Here is a 20,469-nt window from a genome sequence, read left to right as displayed (position 1 = left end):
AAATTTTACACTTTTTAGGAAAAAATAAATTATATTTAATTACCAATTGCTTAATGGTGGCAGGCAATCATCTGACCTATAGGTGGCAGCCATCTCAAGCCAGAGGACGAGAGGAATCTAGCCGCCACGCATATAAAGGATTTATAGTGAAAAACGTTGTTTTTACGGGTTAATTTTTTTCACCTAAAGACATTTTTACTATGTTTCTATCTACGTGGTATGTTATTTTCTTGTTTTTTTTGTCGTTCCCGTAAGTGTATTAGGATTGCGTTATTGTCACCATGCCACGAGATGAACTATACAACGCAGTGCAACACTGTGGTCGAGAATGACCCGCAGAAACGGTTATAACAGAACGACTTCTAATATCTCCTCGAGTGACATCTGTACTACATGTATTATAAAATGTTGCATTGAACGGAGGACCCAATGGCATATGGCAGTTAACCAGCAGTGATTGGAGCAGACCTAACTCTCATTGTGAGATGCTGTTTGACAAAACCGGCCCAATGTTTTACCTGTATTGAATCAGTGCTGCTGAAATGATGCATTTCCAGAAATGCCATTGAGCCGATGGGTTCTGGACGAAAGACTTTTATTTTTAAGTGGCCATGCAGATGACTGTATATGATGCGAGAGAAAGTCTGCAAAAATACTCGGTGTTTTATTTACACTAGGCGGCAGCACTTTCTCAGATGCATGCTGCAGAGAGTAACTTTCATAGCATCACAGTCCATCTGATATTTGTAATTTTCTCAGCTGGAATTTAGTCGGAATTAAGTGCAGAGGCAAACTGAACTTAGTGTCCGTTTGTTGTGTGTGCAGTCATTTGGTGAGAAACCATCAACTGATGACACTGAGAGAACCCGGTTTAACTACACGTGGCTTCCTGGATGTAGAGCAGAGGTCGCAAACGGGTTTTGATTCCTTACCCGTACCCGTACCCGGCCCCACCAGGGTCGCAAACGGGTACCCGATACCCGTACCCTACCGGATACTCGGCTACCCGTACCCGGCCAGGTATCGGGTAGGGTACGGGTACCCGATTGCGACCTCTGGGATGAAGCCATGTTGCAGGCGCGGGTGGGTTGATTCTAGGAACTTGAATTGTGAGAAGAGACAAGACGTTGGGAAATGAGTGACAAACGGTGACTCACCAGTGACTCACGGCCTACCCGTACCCGGCCGCACCAGGGTCGCAAACGGGTACCCGTACCCGGCCGGGTACGGGTAGCCGGGTATCGGGTAGGATACGGGTATCGGGTACCCGAGGACCTTGCCTGGTCCCATGTGTAAGCTCTACAGGACGAGTTTCGGAAGAAAAAAAACATCTATTTTGCCTTCTTGAATTTTTTTAATAACAATTTATCATCCTTTCTCATTTTTAGATATTTCAGTTATGTAATTATGCAAGTGATCTGACAATGTGATGATAATTGTGATGAGAATTATAACACTGTAGGAACGTGTTTGTGCATCACCCGATGCCACGTGACACCACATGCCGCGGGGGAGAATAAAATCGTGTTGGTGACCTCATAAATGATGCAATTTCCCGTGAAGGCATGCCATTTCATAAATCCGAAACAAAAAGCGGATTTTTCAGATTACTAAAAAAAATTGACGGGAACATTTCCCAGTGCAGACCACAGCTGTTAAATCCAGCACGGTTACTCTATTTATGTCTCCCCCGTTCACGAGGAAAACGCTTTAAATCTACCCAGTGAGTGTAGCCAGCAACATTTGTTGTCATTGCAGTCGCCAATAACCCCAGAGTCAAGGATCAGGGAGTCGGCGACCTGCGACTCCGTAGCCCCAGGTAGCGGCTCTTCAAAGACCGCTACAGTGATGTTACTTATACTGGTTGGAACCTCCTGGTTACACCAGCCCACAGGGGATTATTGTGTCCGTCCGTCCGTCGTGCAGGGAGGGGCTGGGTGGGGAGGGAGGGGCTGGGTGGGGAGGGTGGGGCTGGGTGAAGAGGTGAGGGTGGAGAGGGGCTGGGTGGGGAGGGTGGGGTAGGGCTGGGTGGGGAGGGTGAGGAGGGGCTTGGTAGGGAGGGTGGGGCTGGGTGGAGGGTGGGAGGGGTGGGGCTGGGTGGGGAGGGGCTGCTCACCCCGTGGTGCCCTTATAAAACTCAACGTTTAACCTACTCACGCCGGCTTGTGCCCGCCCTCACAGTCGGGCATATTTGCGGAATACACCACGCCGCCGTTGACCCTGGCCATTGACCGAGCAACCCAACGTTCCTACCAGCTCCCTCCGCAGGAATGTTTTCTCCTTCAACATCAAAGTGCAGCGCCACATTAAATACGCACGACAACGATAATAGTTTAAAGCGATTTGAAGCTTGTTTTATATTTTTTTGGAGGGGGGGGGGCAGAACTTTGTGACGTCATATTCGAGGGGGGGCCGTCTGACTTTTTGTTGACGCAGTGTGACAACGGGGGGGGGGGGGGGTTAAAAATCGTCCAAAATCGCGTGACGTCATTTATGAACGGCCGCTAATCATTGCGCCACCGCTCCAGCGGACATGGACTGGGTCGTGGAATGGGTGCGGTGAAGCAAGTCCTGGGTAAATTTCGATTTAAAGCTTTCGTGACTGCAGGGATTCATCTTCTTGGTTCTTTCGGTAAAGTCACGTAGAATGGAAATAATAAAATTAAACATAATAAAACAATTCTCACGACGTTTCGGCCACAACGCAAGCAGCCGTCCTCAGGTGGAGAACAGGTCTGTCGAGAAGACAGTCTGAAGACAGAGTCTTTTTATTATGTTTTATTTTTATTATTTTATTATTTCCATTCTACGTGACTTTACCGAAAGAACCAAGAAGATAAGTCCTGGGCACTTCCATCAAATCAACAAGGCGCACTGGGCAGTGAGGCGACATTGTGGTCAAACATCCACCCCCACAAGCGACCCACCATATGGGGGGAAAGCCATCAGCAGCAGTAATGTGTTGAGCAAAGAGCTGTAAGTAACTAATGGACTGTGACCATTAAAGGACGACGCAAACCCCAAATAAATAAGGCACAGAGTACCGCAGCTGATATCTTGTAGCAACTATATGCAACTAATGTGTGTCAGGCGAGTTTGTGGCCTTATTCACAGGAAGGAAAAGCAAATTTAAATTTCGATTTGAAGCTTTCGTGACTGCAGGGATTCATCTTGTTGGTTCTTTCGGTAAAGTCACGTAGAAGGAAAATAATAAAAATAAAACATAAGGAAATAAATAAATAAAAATAAAATAGTTAATTCCTTTGATTATATTTCTATTTAAGGCATTCGTGACTGCAGGGATTCATCTTGTTGGTTCTTTCGGTAAAGTCACGTAGAAGGGAAATAATAAAAATAAAACATGATGAAAAAACATATAAAATAGTTAATTCATTTGATTATATTTCGATTTAAAGCATTCGTGACTGCAGGGATTCATCTTCTTGGTTCTTTCGGTAAAGTCACGTAGAAGGAAAATAATAAAATAATAAAAATAAAACATTATATGACGTAGAAGGGAAATAATAAAATAATAAAAATTCTATTGTATGTGACTTTCATGTTTTATTTTTATTGTTTTATTATTTCCCTTCTACGTGACTTTACCGAAAGAACCAAGAGGCTAATTTAAAATTCACATTTACGGGCCCTTAAAAGTAACTTCAAATTAGGCCCCCCCCCCATCTCACGAGATAAGATCCGTTTTGTTTGCCACCAAAGTTCCGTCGATCACAATCAGAAGATGAAGTTGTACTGGAGGATGATACAACTGGGAGCATTCCCACAAACCCTATCGGGGCCGCCCATAAATGACGTCACGTGATTTTGGACGATTTTTGACCCCCCCCCCCCTTCGTCACAAAAAGTCAGCCCCCCCCCTCAAATATGACGTCACAAAGCTCTGCCCCCCCCCCTCAAATATGACGTCACAAAGCTCTGCCCCCCCCCCAAATAAAACATGCTTCAAATAGCTTTAAACTATTGTCATTGTAGTGCGTATTTAATGTGTCGCTGCACTCTGATGTTGTAGGAGAAAACATTTGTTTAAAAGTCTATTTCATTAAATAGAACGTGTTGTCTATATTTACACACACTGAGCACTGGACATACACTGTACACACACTGAGCACTGCACACACACTGAGAACTGTACACACAGCACTGTACACACACTGTCAACACACTGGCCACCGCACACACACCGTACACACTGAGCACTGTACACACACACTGAGCACTGTACACACTGAGCACTGTACACACACTGAGAACTGTACAGACACACCGTACACACTGAGCACTGTACACAGTACACACTGAGCACTGTACACAGTACACACTGAGCACTGTACACACACTGAGAACTGTACACACACACTGTCAACACACTGGCCACCGCACACACACCGTACACACTGAGCACTGTACACACACACTGAGCACTGTACACACTGAGCACTGTACACACACTGAGAACTGTACAGACACACCGTACACACTGAGCACTGTACACAGTACACACTGTACACAGTACACACTGAGCACTGTACACACACACTGTCAACACACTGGCCACCGCACACACACCGTACACACACAGCACTGTACACACACACTGAGCACTGTACACACACTGAGCACTGTACACACACTGAGAACTGTACACACACTGTACACAGTACACACAGTACACACTGTACACAGTACACACTGAGCACTGTACACACGACCCCACCACCCACTGGGTCACGCAGCCGGCTTTGCCCCGCACGGGCCGCGTGCGTTCGCGCGCCGCAGCAAGCCACGTGGCGCAGCCATCGCGCCTCTTCCGGAAGAGACTCACGACCCGCAGAGCAACAGCGGCGGGCGTGGTGGTGGTGTTGTTATTGTACGTGGTTTAAGTGTGGTGGTGTACGTGGTGTAAGTGTGTGGTTGGTGGTGTAAGTGTGTGGTGGGTGGTGTGGTGTGGTGTGTGTAGTTTGTGGTGCGTGTACGTGGTGTGTGTGTGTGTGGTGCGTGTGGTCTGCATCTTCCGGAAGGGAGAGGTGGAGGGGGTTAAAAAAAACGAGCACGCATTTGGGGTGCTCGTATCCGAGCTGGGAAATGTGAAAATCGACAGTCACAACCCACCATCACCAGCAGCAGCATCATCATCAGTCCGGCATCTCCGACCATGCATCTACTCCCGTTTGTCTGCCTCGGCGGGGCTTCCCGCTCGTTTCCCGTCGTCACCTCGAGGTGTTTTAGTTGTTTTTTATAGAACAGAAGCGAGCGAGTGAGTGAGGGAAGAGAATAAGAAGAACGAGAAGAATAAGAAGGGAGAGAAAGCGACGAAGAGACGATGCCCAGGTGTAAGAAGCGCTCCGGCACTAAAGGTGAGGAGCGGCGGCTTGCGGCCTACGTCAGGCTTTCCGTACGGCCTCGCCTCGCTATCGATTACATTAAATCGATCCTTAATTCTACGACGTTAAACGTTGTCGGTTGGCAGATCGCTACCAAGTAACGTTGACGACGTCGTCCGGTTAAAGCGAGGAGGCCGACATCACCCTCCGTGATTGTTATCGGGCTTAAAGTTGGGGGCTCAAAGCGGTCGTCGGTAACGTTTACGGACGGACTTGAACCCGCCGCGCGAACGTGGAATGTCCTACTCGTTTCTCTGCCCACGGCTGTGATTATTGAGCCGATCGCCCCGTTAAATTGTCGTGTGAGCGGCAAACCGGCTTGGACGTGTCTAGCGGTGGATAGAGAAAGTTTCGTGTCTTGAGGCCCCACGTCGGGGAAGGCTCTAGGCCTACAGAGTGGTGGGACACAAGTTAGTGGTTTAACGATTTCGCGATCGATATTATTTATTATAAAGGTTTTTTGGGGTGAGGTCGCGGAAGTATTAATGTGTCATAACCCCTCTTCTTGGTTCTTTCGGTAAAGTCACGTAGAAGGGAAATAATAAAATGAGAAAAATAAAACAAAATACAATTCTCACGACGTTTCGGTCACAACGCAAGCAGCCGTCCTCAGGTGAAGAAGAACAGGGCTGTCGGAAAGACAGCGTCTGAATGACAACAAACTCCGTGTCATAACCCCTCCACCATCCCGACATAGCCAATTAGTAAGGGATTTGTCACGTAAACTAAAACACGCCAATTAGTTTATTACTTCAAGCCCCCACCGGTGTGTTGAAGTAAATCCACAACATTAACAATTTGATTAGTTCGACGTTTCGCTGGTAATTACATCAACCAACATCATCGGGCGATTTGCAAGAATGACTAAAGTATTCTTGGTTATCTCGGTAAAGTCACGTAGAAGGGAAATAATAAATATATAAAAAATAAAATGTTCTTTCTGTGGATGTCACACTTGATGATGATTGCTTGTGTTGCAGTCGAAACTTCGTGATAATTTCTATTTTATATTTCTATTATTTTATTGATTCCCTTCTACGTAAAAGTATTAAATCAAAATTTAGAACTAAAGTACTTTTAAACGTTGACATGTTGTTTGTGGTGGGTTTGTGTGCCCTCTCCCCTAGTATATATATTATATAAGTTATAAACTCTTGCACACACACTATCTTGTAAATCATCTCACGGGACTGCGTGAAGTAAATTCTAACGGTGTCCAAGAAGGTTTCTCGTGTCGGTAGACTAAAGGTAACATTTGTATAAGTACCTCGTATTAAGTAGGAGCGCTTGATGTACATTATACTGCTTCAATGTACTCGTAACTATAAACATTCCAAAACTTTTCTTTATATTTCCCTCCCCAAAAATAATTACGACCATTAATTTGCGTTACTCATTGGGCAGGGTCACTTTGTAAAGTTCTAAACGCTTAAAGATGTATATATATTCTTGGTTCTTTCGGTAAAGTCACGTAGAAGGGAAACAATAAAATAATAAAACAATAAAGAAAATGTTCTTGCTGTGGTTTTCACACCTGATGACGATTGCTTGTGTTGCAATCGAAACGTCGTGAGAATTGTATTATTATTTATTATTTTATTATTTCCCTTCTACGTGACTTTACCGAAAGAACCAAGAATATGAATCCCTGCAGTCACGAAAGCTTTAAATAAAAAACTTAAAGATGTAGTTTATACCACGGCCTCCACCTTCACAGTAAACTCAAGTATCTCGCCTCCCGTGTAAGCATGACCCTAAAGCCATTACAAAGTGAAGAAAACCAGCTGACTTACTGCTACTGCTACAGCTGTAACAAGATCTAGAGATGCCTGCATTGTGTGAGAAAGTAAGACTGCCGCTAACACTCTAATACGCTAATACTGGCACAGAGTGGCCCCTGCATGGCAAGGCAATGCCCCCACCCTAGGCCTGCACATTGGTAATATTGGCTACTCCTTGCCATTCCAGTAGTTGGCACTTAGTGTTGGGAATTGTACACGCGTGGGGTTATGGATTAATATTTTTTTAATATAAGGGTTAAGGCCCTTGTGTCTGTGAGTCGTCTCATGGGTAATGTAAATCCGAATGTCCTTGATTATTTCCCTGGCTCCGTGAGGGTTAAGCTTTTTGACGTCAAGACCTCGGGCAAATTGGCTCCGATCAAAAGCTGCCAGTGATGGTGGTGCCTTTACATGTCTTACTGTAGCTGGGTGTAAGCACACATTAAATAAGCACGGTCCTCGGTGAAGCCACACGTCTTTACATTGATGGCATGATTCTGCTGTGGTGTTACGGTTATCACACTGGACTTGCAATCCATTTGGATTTCCCGGCATGGCAGTTCAAGGAATGGTGCAGAGTTTCTTAAACCTCTCCCCGACTTTCTCCACCCAGCAACATAAATGGGTAGACCACAGGTTATATTCGGGTCGTGTGTCACGTGGTTAAGTGATTGTACTCCAACCTCATCTCGTGCGGAAGAGTAGGCCAAATGCTAGCTCTCTCTAGTGGATGCTCTTCCACCAGCAATGGCTTGAGAAATCAATTACAAGTCTCAACCTCTACTTGGGCAACTTATGATTTAAGCACACTGGATATAAGCACACCTATCATGCTTTCAAAGGGCGTAATTATAACCAGCTTATGTAATGCTTCAGTCACACTTTATTAATGAAATAAAACATCGAGCAGTAAATTTGTGGTGTTGTGCCACCTGACTTGGCTTTTTATCCACTCCACTCTCATTGTAGTTTTCAAACACTGATGCTGTTGAATTTATGTTGCCCAACTTCAAGCCACTGTTGGCCAAACATAGTTGTCATGCCGTCGTTGGCTTGATGGCACTACTTTGCCTACCATGCAGTCCACTGTGGACATGCCATCGTTTATTCCCTGTGGGTAAATATCTCTGGGAACATATCACCCTGCTCATCAACAAGTGGTGTTGTGCAGGATATGTTTGCCCACTTTCCTGCCACGGACCATGAATGGCCATCATTACACAAGTGAGCTCACAAAAACACATGGCATTACTACGTATGCCTCGTCATTAGGTAGATATCTCACCAAATCGCTTTGAATTCACCCGATCTCATCTCATCTCAGCAGCTATAGAAGGGGTTGAGCCTGGATAGTGATTGGATGGGTGACCGCCATGCTTAAAATGTGTTTAAAGTTGCTGCTAGGCTACGTTGTGAGCTGAAGGCAGTACAGCAAACCCCGTTAATGTCCTGTGTTCTCCCATCTGTGCTCAATTTCAACAACCAGTGCTTGCCAGCATGGTGAAGTAGTTAAAATAACCCCCGCGACCCACAGGGTGTTGGGCAGGGCTTGGCATCGAAAATGTCAAGAAGAGCCATTTTTGTATCAAATTCGGTGAAAATAAAACCCTCAATATTTCAAGACCCGCAATGTGAATAACGCCATGGTGTAAAGGCCCATGATGTAAAGGGATTCTCCCCCTCATCCAGGAGTGGATTAACCATGGGGGCTTGCACGTGTCCAACACATTGGGTAGCTTTCACAACCACAATCTTGCATGTGGGAATGATTTGGGACTTGGCACCTTTCACCGACCACGCAAGGCACGAGAAGAAACACTTTTTCTCGCTTGGGGTAAATCTGACACGGCAGCCGCGTACCGGCAATACCTGTGTGCTCGCCGTCAAAGTAATGAATTGGTGCTGACCTGCTTAGTCACGTTGTCGAGGCTGTAATGTGAGGTTGGGTGGGAGGAAGTAGTATTTATTTACAGCTGCACTTGTGGAGCAGTGAGATGAAAGCACCACAAACTGCCCTGGGTGTGTGTATATACAGAATGCTTAACAAACTAGCATCCATTATTTCGTTCACACTAATATCGAGGATTACATTAGCTAATGCCTAATGAGTAAACAGCTCCTAAACACAATAGAGTACTTGAATTGGTATTTGCAGGATTAAACCCCACCCTTTTTACATTCTGCATGATGACACTAATGATAAATTGCATGTTGTATTGTACATTGTGTGGTCTATGCAAAGCAGTATGACTGCTTTCCTGACTCGTTGGTTAAACCCAGGAGATGGAGCGATAGAATCAGCTCGTGTTCACTTGCTTCGTTCATAATTACTTCGCGCGATTGTTAGAGATGGTGCGGTGGTTTGGGGAGCCCTTCATTCAGCAGTGGACTCACCATGGCTGGTTATTTAACTGTGACTTTAAGTTCACTTTTAAATATTGTCTGGGTGCTAATTGTACATGCGGGTTGGCACATTGTCTTTGTGACGTAGCACCCATGAGGTTGTTAACATACCTGGTTTTGTCTGACCTTTGTCACTACTTTCCACCGCGAATGCAATTGGGTGTAAGCCCTGCTGACATTTGAAAGTCAGAACATCATGTGATATGTAAAGAATGCTGTAGCTCTGTTTGGGGAATATTGTTGACTGGATAGTTGTTGACACAGCAACATAGATTATTCGATTGTAATATTTTAAACAAAGAGGAACAGTTGCACATCTTACAAACTACACTGTACTGATTATTTTTACATCATGGGACCTCCTTTGCCAGTACTGATAGTGTCTTATGTGATATTCATATACAGCATTTGTAGATACCCTGCTAATTTCTAATGATCCCTCTTAACAGGTGATTGAATATTGTCAAAGGGATGGCTTCGTGTTATAAGTTGTAATGCGATAAGTGAGGTTGGTGGGAGACGTGTGAAGGCTTTGAGATAAGTTCCCAATAATGTCCGCCCCGTTAGTGAAGTATCCAAATGGATCTCCCTTGTGTTGAGATTCAATACAGGGCTTGTCATCAGAATTTCCCACTCATGTCCTATCGTCTTGGGTGGCACAAGCCCTGTTTTTTAAACGTCCTTATTCTCTCAGCCCATCCAAACAGCACACTGGAGTGAGGAATCGACCCCGTATTGTGTACACGAAGGCATAAACATGTCTTCCGATTACGATACCCATCGTAAAAAAAAACTAGCTGCAATTGACGTCGGTTGCCGAGTTTACTCAATGTCGTCATCTCCGTGTGACTCTACGCAGCTGTGGGGCATGCTGTGGATAACAGTGTGTGTGCATCATGCAGCCCCTGTGTACTGTAAACTACATTAGATGTTAAGTTATACGTAGCCCTCTTGTCCGGTTTCACTGGTGGATGAAGACTTCGCGCCATGCCGTTCCGGTCACGGGTGGTGTTTCACCATTCTTCACCATGCTGGTCAGTGTCGGTGGAATTTGGGGGAGAGGCTTCGGACGAGTTCACATATCATCGTAGTCCAGGGCTTGAAGTACCGAGAGACACTGTTCAACTGCTCTTTACACTCTGTGCTGGTGAAGAAACCCTTACCTGCCCTTTCACTTAAAAGCACAAGCATATACTTCACAATCAAGTTATGCTACCCTTAAACTGTATTGGCTATAAATCATGTACGAGGCGATTTACATTGCCTCTTAGCTCTGCCAAGTAAAAAAAAATAGTTATCGCAAATAGAAGCGTGATTATTTTATTAACTTGTGCTCCAAATTAGACATGAGTACGTGATCTGCAATCAATCTGTACGCTTTTAGCAAGTCGTGTGTGTGTGTTTTATAAAGCGTGGCGTATTTCTGCCAATGCTGCCAGTAGCCGTTTGCCTGTTGGCATGGCTTCGCAAGTCTGCTTTCAATGGCCTCAATGTCCCTGTGCGAATTTGCACTGGAAAAAAAATTGGTTGCTTTTTTTGTATAATGTTGCATCTGCATCTAAAATGTTATTACATTTTATTGTATGATTGCAATGCAATGAGGAACATGCATTCTGCTCATGAGGTGATTTTAAAGGATGTGTGATGGTGAGAAACCAATCTGTGTGTGTGGTACAGAAATTGCCGGGGGAAAAATGCCAATATTGTTCAAGTTCCCAGTGAGTTGTGTGACTTCAAATTGTACAAGCCAGACTTTAAATCTTTGAGCAGAATTTTTTTACTTTATTCCAAACATGCATTAAACCAGCACGAAGCATGTAGCAAATGACATGGAGTGACTGCTTCAACAAACTTCAAACTTAAACCAACTCGACATGTGAGAACTACATTGACCAAAAGTGGAAGCTTCCTGAGGCCAACATTTTTTAACTAAGCAAGTGGGGAGACTGAATTTTTGGCCCCATGACATATCAGACATTGCAACGTGAGAGATGGTGATGGTTTTGGGAGGTCCGCTGCTAGATGATGTCTGATGATAGTGATGAAATTAAAGTCCCGAACTACCCTTCCTGTACCCCCGTATCACCGATGGCAGGTGGCGGCGGCGGCGCTCGCTATGGCGTGGAGTCGGTCTGCAGCGAGGACGACTGCGCGAGTGAGGCCCGGAGCCACTGCAGCAGCGCCAGCGAAGTCACCAACGCCACTGAGGATGGTACGCGCGTACACGCCGCCAGTGCCCGCACCAAAATCGACGGGGCCGCCGACAATATTGGCAATTTTCATCTATCGCGTCTTAATTTCAACAGCGTCACAAGGAAAAAAAAACCCATGATAGGATTAAAGAGGGGTGTCGGAGGGTAAGGGGGTCAGAAGCATGGAAACGTGGGAGAGGGGACAGCACTCAGGTGCTCAGCACCATCAACAGCGATGAGCCCGAGGGACAGCCTGGGCAGTCTGGGCAACAGCCTATTTTATCCCGAGGGCATCCACGGGAAGATATGGCCCATGCAACGAATCCCCCCCCCCCCCCACATCCTTCTCTGGCCCCACAACATTCCCATCGTTCACTTGTGTTGCAAGGACTTGCTTTATTACGGCTCTGTCCAGATGCTGCTTGCAAACGACAGAACTTGTTTTTAATGTGCTTGGGCCTTTGTTTATTCCATTTATCTGAAAATGCTGTTGGTCGTCCTGTGACCGAGGGCTTACTTTGATTTTTTTTTTTAAATGAACAGGGGGGGACATGTTGAAGTTGGGGAGGTTGGGTGTTTGGAATTGTAACAGATTGCTTTGGTTACGTTTTGACTCATTCTCTCATGCAAGGGACACACATTGTGGAATTGGCACCAGATACACAAGGCATGATGTGAGCGCCCGATGAAAATGCAGACCAGCGACAATTTTTACCACTCGTGTTTAAATTGTGGGTTAATGTGAAAAGCTTTTCAAAGATATACCGTGAGTTATGACACACATCCTAACTATATTACTGGCAATCTAAATTTGATGGCTTTTTCATTTCAATTTCTGGGTCTGTGTAGTATCTTCCTTCAGGGAGAAATTGATGTCTGTTTTAATGTTGGATATTTTTACTGGATAACTTAATTTCAGGTGCACTTGAACAGTTTTACTGCTGGGGCAACAATGGCTTGTCCTTGATAATGGCCTTGTGGGATATTTCTCCGCAAGTGTTTGTTGAGTTAATTTAATCGTTGACCACAATGGAAACGAATTGTGTAAAAACGGGGTGTTTCAAATTGTTTTTTTAACACTCATGAGAATTTGCAACAATACCACAATACATGTGCCTCCGGGCTCTGGAGACTAACTGGAGAAGATTCCAGGCACGCGTTGACTTTTTGAAGCTATTTAAACATACATTTGTTATCATGTTACAGTGTATTATCCGTTCTTCTTCCATTACAACCATAGTCCCATATAAGTGTTAACATTTTTTAAAGCACCCTCTATATATACCAGGTCTCGCTCAAAGCTGCATGGACACCTAACTTAGTAGCACATTTTTAGAGCAGCCTGTGAGAGAAGACTGCATTTAATTCCGAGTTTAAACAACTTGTAGCAATCTTGGCATGGGACACCTTTCTCGTGTTAGGCATGTGTTCAACAAAGGCATAGGGCACTGTGCAGTGTTAGCCATGTGTTCGCCAATGTAAATCCTACTGTTTATCTGGGATAGAAAAATCCTCTCCTTGCCGACTCGTGTGTTATTTATTCCTGGCTGTTTGTTACAGTGGGTGGTGAGACAACGGACGAACATGCTAACCAGGAGGACGTTGAAGACAAATTGAAAGACTTCATAGAAAGCACCCTGGATAAGAGGTGTGTTGCTGCACTTGAGGGCAGACTCACGCTGTATATATACAGTCGTCTATGTGCTAGGCAGCAAGAGGGCAGTGCAGAAAACTCATTTGTTGTACTGTACTTCTATGTGCCGTCATCTAAGCTCCCCCATCTTTACCAACACGTACTCGCCAGTGTGGCGCTGTATGGTCAAATAACTCCAAATGACTCTATTGTTTGGGGAGGCTCTCATCCAGCAGTGGATTGATAGAGGGCTGTACATGCACATTTACTGCAATAGCAATTTAAATATTGTATTTTGTGGTTTAGTAATCCACTGATATTAGGCACTTGAAACAGCTAACACGCACAGCCATAGACGCAATGGATACATTTCTTAAATTATCCCGCCCCTATCCATCCAGCAGTATACATGGGCCCACCATAGTTGATCAGTAGGTCGTGTGTAGTGAGGTAAAGTGTCGATAATTCCACCTCGCCAACGTGGAAGAGTAGGTCAAAATGTGGCTCTCAATCTATGTATATATGTTGAACTTTTTTTTGCACTGTACGTGGCCAACCGTGCTAGCAGTGGAGGCCCTTCCATTTGCAGTGGCATGAGCAAGCAGTTGCAGGGCCGCTCCTTTACTACGCACCGCGTAGTCCAGGAGTCGGCAACCAAAATAACAAGAAGGGCCATTTTTATCGAATCCAGTAAAACAGCTCAATATTTCAAGAGCCGCAATGCATTGTGTGGTGAATGGTGGTCCATACTAAATAACGAGTCACGAAGCGGTCGTTTAAGAGCCGCATGCGGCTCCGTAGCCGGAGTTTGCCGACCACTGGGTATAGTCTAATGCGATAACCTTGTCACGAAGCGTGAAGATCCGCCTGGCTGCGCTGGAAGGCCTGCGCTCTGCCCTGTCGAGGAAGAACCTCTACGACTTTCTCACGGAGCGGAGGGTGACGCTCACCGACTCGTTGGAGCGATGCCTGAAAAAAGGTGAGCGTTTGTCCCGCGCAAAACTTTCTCTCTCCTCGCCCTGCCAATCGGACAAATCATTGTTTGGTGGTACCGCGTTGGCGGTGGTGCACGAGCAGGAATGGTGAAACCGTAATGCGTTCATCAATAAGACTCCCCTGAAAAGGAGAGTATATAACAGGTGACATTTCAGACATTGATTCCTCACACCACATAGAGAGGCCAGAGAGGTGAAGCCTCTCTGTGTGCTGTGATGAAGGGCCGTTGCTTGCCACGTAAAACCTATTATATACTTTTTCTTTTTAAGTCTGTTCCTGAATTGATAGGCTTCCCAGAGGTGAGCTAAATGGAAATTTAAAATGTTGCCGAAGCTGACGTCCCTGATGGTGTTGCAAGAAGATCCATTTATAATTTCCCCACGAATGTAACGGGCATATAATTATTACAATTCATTTCAAAGCCTAGACATGTCTCCCACCAATATCAATATACTGAAATCTTGTAATGCTCTTAACATAAGGAGCCACCGCTTTCACTCTGTTCAGCCACCTGTTGAACAGTAATAGGATCATTAGAAATCATTGGGGTATATATATATATAGTTGAGTCACCCTGTATCATACAAATGGTTTCTTGTTAATGGACTGACATTCCCGTCAACCCAAGCCCCAAACGTACACTTCTTCTGCATTAAGCTGTTTGGCTAAGAGTCGCAGAGTGCGTAAGCAAGCTTCAGCATAAATCGGTTACTCATGATCTGAGTACCCTGAAGGGAGCTGACGAGAGGCAATCGTGACTCATCCTCAAGTATGATGCGAGGGGGAATTTTAACAGGGCTATTGCATTCTATATTCCGGGCAAGCGTCGCGGGTACAAACGTTGCGACATGATTGCTGTACATGTCACCACTAATGTGTGTACCTCTTTTCTCTAGGTTTGTCCGTATCTCTCTTTTTGATTATCAGTTATCTCTCATCCACAGCTATCTTATCAGCTGTCGCTTATCTCTCTCATCTCACTCACTAATCTGCATCTCTTTGTCTCGGCAGGCCACATTGAGAGGCCATTACGGACCACATTCTGCCAGTTAAAAAAATGCCGCCCCAAAGAGACAACAAACCGCCCCTGCTCCATTGCGTTGTTGTTTTTTGTCTATACAACATAAGTATGAAAATGTGCTGAAAATGTGCTGAATTTAATACTTGTTGTATGGTATTTCAATTGTTGTTTTTATGTGTGCTTATTGTTAATGAACAGCTTTTTGTTGGCCAAACGTGGGCATCCTGATGTCAGCTGTATTGTGCAATTTAAACAAAACTTCACATTTCGATTTAAAGCTTTCGTGACTGCATGGATTCATATTCATGATTCTTTCGGTCAAGTCACGTAGAAGGGAAATGCGTTGTTGTTTTTTGTCATTACTGCAGCGCTGCAGCAGCACGGCTGCAAAGCATTGCTGCTTGCTGACCGCTCGTATGGTCCTCTTTCCTGACGCCGCACGTGCCGCTTTGCCGCCCCGACAGGGAAGGGCGAGGAGCAGGCGCTGGCGGCGGTGGTGGCCACGCTGCTCGTGGTGCAGCTGGGGGCCAACAGCGAGGGGGAGGAGTGCTTCCGCACCCTGCAGCCCGTGCTCACCAGCATCCTCGTCAACGCGTCGGCGAGCGCGCACAGCAGGCAGAGCGTGAGTGCGCTCGGCTTACACGCCTCCCGTCGTGTCGACAAGGCACGGTCAGCCGGTGCTGTCTGGCACTCGGCTCGTCCATTGAAAGTGCTTGCCGCAAGTGAACCACAATACCTTTGTTGATCTTGTTGAGGAGCATGAAACGTCAGGCGAGCTCCGGTTATTCTCGCAGCGGCAGCGGCCAATGCATCGCGCGCTTACAAATGCACTCCTGCGGCCGCCAGGAATGCTCTTGTCGATTATTAGAAAGCAGTGGCGGCTCCTGCAAAATCTCTCAGGGGGGGCAAATGTCTGGATGATTGATAAGGATAAGGTCCACCCATGTAATGGATAAATTAACAGCTTAAGCATGTAAAGGCAACTTCACTTCTTTAATATTAATGAAAAATAAAGTGACTCTTACAATACATCTTGTTTGTTTATATACTCACTATTAAAACAAACCACTCAAGTTTATTTTATTAAAGATTCCACTAGGTAGCGATAAATTATATTGTTGGATGAAACGTGCTTACGTATGATGACGTTAGCACGTATGATGACGTAAGCACGTTAGGGCTTGCCCTCCCAGAAGCCATAGAGAATGCATTGGAGCGCCCCCGTTCGAAAAAAAACATCTTTCAATGTAAGTCTATGGGGCCACTCGGGGCGATTCTGAGCCGGAGTGAAATCGCCCCAAAAGAGGCGGTACTCCACAGAACGTGACATGACGCTGATTGGACTATATCCAGAGGCTGACAGTGACGGCTAGCGTGACTGTGGTTGAATGACATTGGTGGTGCGTCGCCCAATCGCCCTAATGAAGAAACCGCCCCTGTTAGAAAGCCACCGGAGCTATGATTTTATACATCTGAGCATAAGAGTCAATATTAATCTATCGTTACATGCCTAATCATTAAAGTTATTTTACATCTTGTGTAACTTTTTTCTATTTTGCTATACAATATAAGTATGAAAATGTGTTGAATATAATACTTGTTGTATGGTATTTCAATAGTTTTATATGTGTGCTTATTGTTAATGAACAGCTTTTTAGTTGGCCAAACTTTGGCATCCTGATATCAGCTGTATTGTGCAATTTAAACAAAACTTCACACTTGAAGTGTGTATTTCTTGGCGTGTTCATGTTAACCTGCTTCACACACAAAATTCCGCACACTGTCTAACATGAAACATTTGCACTTCTTTGCAGTGTGCTACAGCTCTGGCCATGTGCTGCTACATTTCGGATGGAATGGAGGTGAGTTGAACGTTCAAGCGGTGCTGATGCAAGCCACAACATGCGCAGGGCCGGATAGTTGCTCGACGTTGTTGTGTTTGGTCCAAGTTGGGTGAAGCGAAGCTTTATGCAACACAGTTTCCAAAGATAACATGGGGCTCACCTTGGTGTTTGGTGAATTACGTTGCAACGGCTTGTAAATAACAATTGCCGACTGCAGGCCCAGAGGTCCAAAATGGCAAGCGATGAGCAACAAGACGGCACCATTGAAGGTGTAACAGTTGGAGGGTGAATGCATTTCTTGAGCTTCAGAAAGGGGATGATGAGAGGATGGGATTCCACATTTGAGCAGTGCGTCGCAAGAAGCAGAAAGAGGAGTGTGAGGTGACCTGCAGAGTGTGGTGGTTGAACACGAGAGTGTGGATGAGATGCAATAATCAGTCTGATAGAGCCGTGGCCTCAGCATGGTTGAAGAAATAAATGACTGAAGTTCACGGGGTTCATCGATACAGCCTCAGTCTAATTTTCACAGGTCGGTATTTAATTTTAATACTCTTCAGGGAATTTATTAATACAAACAGCAAATGGTATGGTGTCATATTCCAGCAGGCATGTGGTTGTCACGATGTGATCTTATTATTCATATGTATTATTCGTGAATGACTTTGAAAGCCTTTGAAATTTGGCATGTACCTCCTATTTATTCAGTTTCTTAAAGAAGGTGACATTTTCCTTTATATATTCACCATTTGACTCTGGTTTAAACCCACTTTACAGCAGATAACTTGGCCAGGTTTCTTGAATGTTACAAAACACATGTTCACCACCATATGCCATTTACTTTGGATTATGGGCAGAATAAGTAATATTTAAAAATACTTTTGTTAAAGCACGCTTTAATGAAATGTACCGTACGAGTAATGGAAGAACTCCACGACTCCAGGAAGTGGCCCCGAAGCTTGCCATAGCGTAAGGGGCCGTGGTTATTTACAGCCAACGTCAGTTGAGCGTGGACAATTAGACCCAAGCCGAAACATAACATGTAAAAATTAATGTTTAAAAATACTTTATTTATATTTTTGATATAATGTAGTATTGTCATCAGTATGACATAAGTATACCAAGTTTGCAGTCGGTACCACATTGGGAAGTGGGTTAAAATTGAGTTACAAAATTTGAGGATACAACAACAATAGACAGAGTGAGTTAAATAAAAGGGTGTAAAAATAAAACTGTTACGGTGACTCGGTACTGGAAAGTTTGGTGCTTGCCAACCTCGTGACTTTGAATAATTGTCACATCACCCAAAAACCTCGTCTGTGAAGTTTCAAATTGGAAATATGTCCCATATATGCTAGGCTGACTCAATTTTACACATCGGGTCACAGTCTTGTTTAAAAAAAAAAGATCCTTTGGCACTTTAAATTTGGTTTAAGAAAGTGTGTCGCTCGCCACACTAATTTCTAGCGAAGCCTTCCGAGGTACAATTGCGAGTGCTCCTTCTGGTGGTGATGCTCTTGAAGCCGATGCAAATTTACCGTTCTCGGCACACGTCACGTGGCGTGGTTGCTCGCTCGCCCAATTGCTCACTCGTCTAGGAAGGGTGAAGATTTTAGTGACGGCGACGCGCTGGATATTTAAGTATGCCGGGTGACCTCTGGAGCAGCAACCATCACATCAGAGAGCAGCGTTGCAATGTCGCCACTTTACGAGCGGTGAAACAGGAGAGGCAAGCGCGTCTGGGCACGGGTTTTATTCATTGACGTTCCATTTGGACACATTTCTGCATGTGATTGCATCGTCTTACCATGACAAATGTTGGCTCCCCGTGCTGTGTTTAGTATGCATCAATGATTAATACAAATCACGCGCGATAATTAATTATTCATGGGGTATGCAAATTACGTGCAAATTAAATGCTCATGTTGGTTTAGGCTAACGGGGAGGGCAGGAATGTACAAAGAAGATGGAGAAAATGAGAAATAATACTAACGAGAGATGATGGTAAATAGAGGGCGTAAAAATAGTTTGCCAATTGCAATCTGCAATTGGTGAAACATTTTGTGACAATGAAACTCAACAATTGTTTTATCTAACCAGGTAAGGCCCATTGAGCTGTTTAGTTCTTTTTCAGAAGCTCCCTGGCTATCGCAGATGATAGCTCGACGATAAGTGGCTTATCGTCATGTGGAAATTTATAGCAGCCAAAGTCTTAAAAGCCTCGATTTAAAGCTTTCGTGACTGCAGGGATTCATCTTCTTGGTTCTTTTGGTAAAGTCACGTAGAAGGGAAGTAATAAAATAATAAAAATAAAACATAATAAAACAATTCTCACGACGTTTCGGCCACAACGCAAGCAGCCGTCCTCAGGTGAAAACCAGGTCCGTCGAGGCGACAGAGTCTGAATGAAACAGCACACGAGCTTGGAGCATATATATAAGCTGGGCGCATTGACAAGCTCGTGTGCTGTTTCATTCAGACTCTGTCGCCTCGACGGACCTGGTTTTCACCTGAGGACGGCTGCTTGCGTTGTGGCCGAAACGTCGTGAGAATTGTTTTATTATGTTTTATTTTTATTATTTTATTACTTCCCTTCTACGTGACTTTACCGAAAGAACCAAGAAGATCTTAAAAGCCTGTTTATAAAATAAATATCTCTTGGGGGTGGGGGTTGGTTACTGAATATTTATTTGTATAACAGAGTATTTTGGTTTCGCGACCAATATTATTCATAACAGAGGTTTTTGGGTTAGATGGCCTAAGTATAAAGTGTTCTTACGCGATCTCGCACAAAAACCCTTATTATGAAGAGTATTTAGGCTTTTTTTTCCTTCATAATACCAAGATAAAAATGATGCTTGTTTAGAATTTGTAGAATAAAAAACATGCAAAATTCTTAAAAGCGAATCCATTTACTCTTTTAAAGGCGCTCAAAGAACCAATCCACACAGTCATATGTGGGACTTTTTTCATCAAATGTGCCTGCCTGAGTTTATTTAGAAAAAAACACCTTCAAGGGGATTTCTGAAAATAGTCTTTTTTGTTATTACTGTATCTATACTGAATCTTCAGGCAGGTTCCTTCATTATAAAAAACAATCATCTGTGTCCACCAAAAAAAAGATGGATACGTTGCATTAAATTGGTTATTGGATTGTGTGTGTCGGTGCGGTGAAAATGTGGGCACGGCACATCTGGCCA

General features: G+C 44.5%; 1 protein-coding gene across 1 annotated transcript in view; it reads left to right on the top strand.

Annotated features, from left to right (window-relative positions):
- Window positions 1-4,850: 4,850 nt before the first annotated feature.
- LOC133351570 (interferon-related developmental regulator 1-like) overlaps window positions 4,851-20,469 on the top strand; it is a 30,219-nt gene continuing 14,600 nt past the window's right edge. The window contains exons 1-6 of the mRNA XM_061566872.1: window positions 4,851-5,375; window positions 11,682-11,798; window positions 13,339-13,426; window positions 14,266-14,390; window positions 15,893-16,050; window positions 17,243-17,290. Coding sequence (XP_061422856.1) covers window positions 5,342-5,375; window positions 11,682-11,798; window positions 13,339-13,426; window positions 14,266-14,390; window positions 15,893-16,050; window positions 17,243-17,290 — 570 coding nt within the window. The 5' untranslated portion in view covers window positions 4,851-5,341. The remainder of the gene's footprint in view (window positions 5,376-11,681; window positions 11,799-13,338; window positions 13,427-14,265; window positions 14,391-15,892; window positions 16,051-17,242; window positions 17,291-20,469) is intronic.

Source organism: Lethenteron reissneri, chromosome 38, assembly GCF_015708825.2.
Source record: "Lethenteron reissneri isolate LAM-NWPU_2019-01 chromosome 38, ASM1570882v1, whole genome shotgun sequence".
NCBI classification, from domain to species: domain Eukaryota; kingdom Metazoa; phylum Chordata; class Hyperoartia; order Petromyzontiformes; family Petromyzontidae; genus Lethenteron; species Lethenteron reissneri.
The sequence above is the reverse complement of the archived record's forward strand: the minus strand, read 5'-3'. Positions and strand labels throughout refer to the sequence as shown.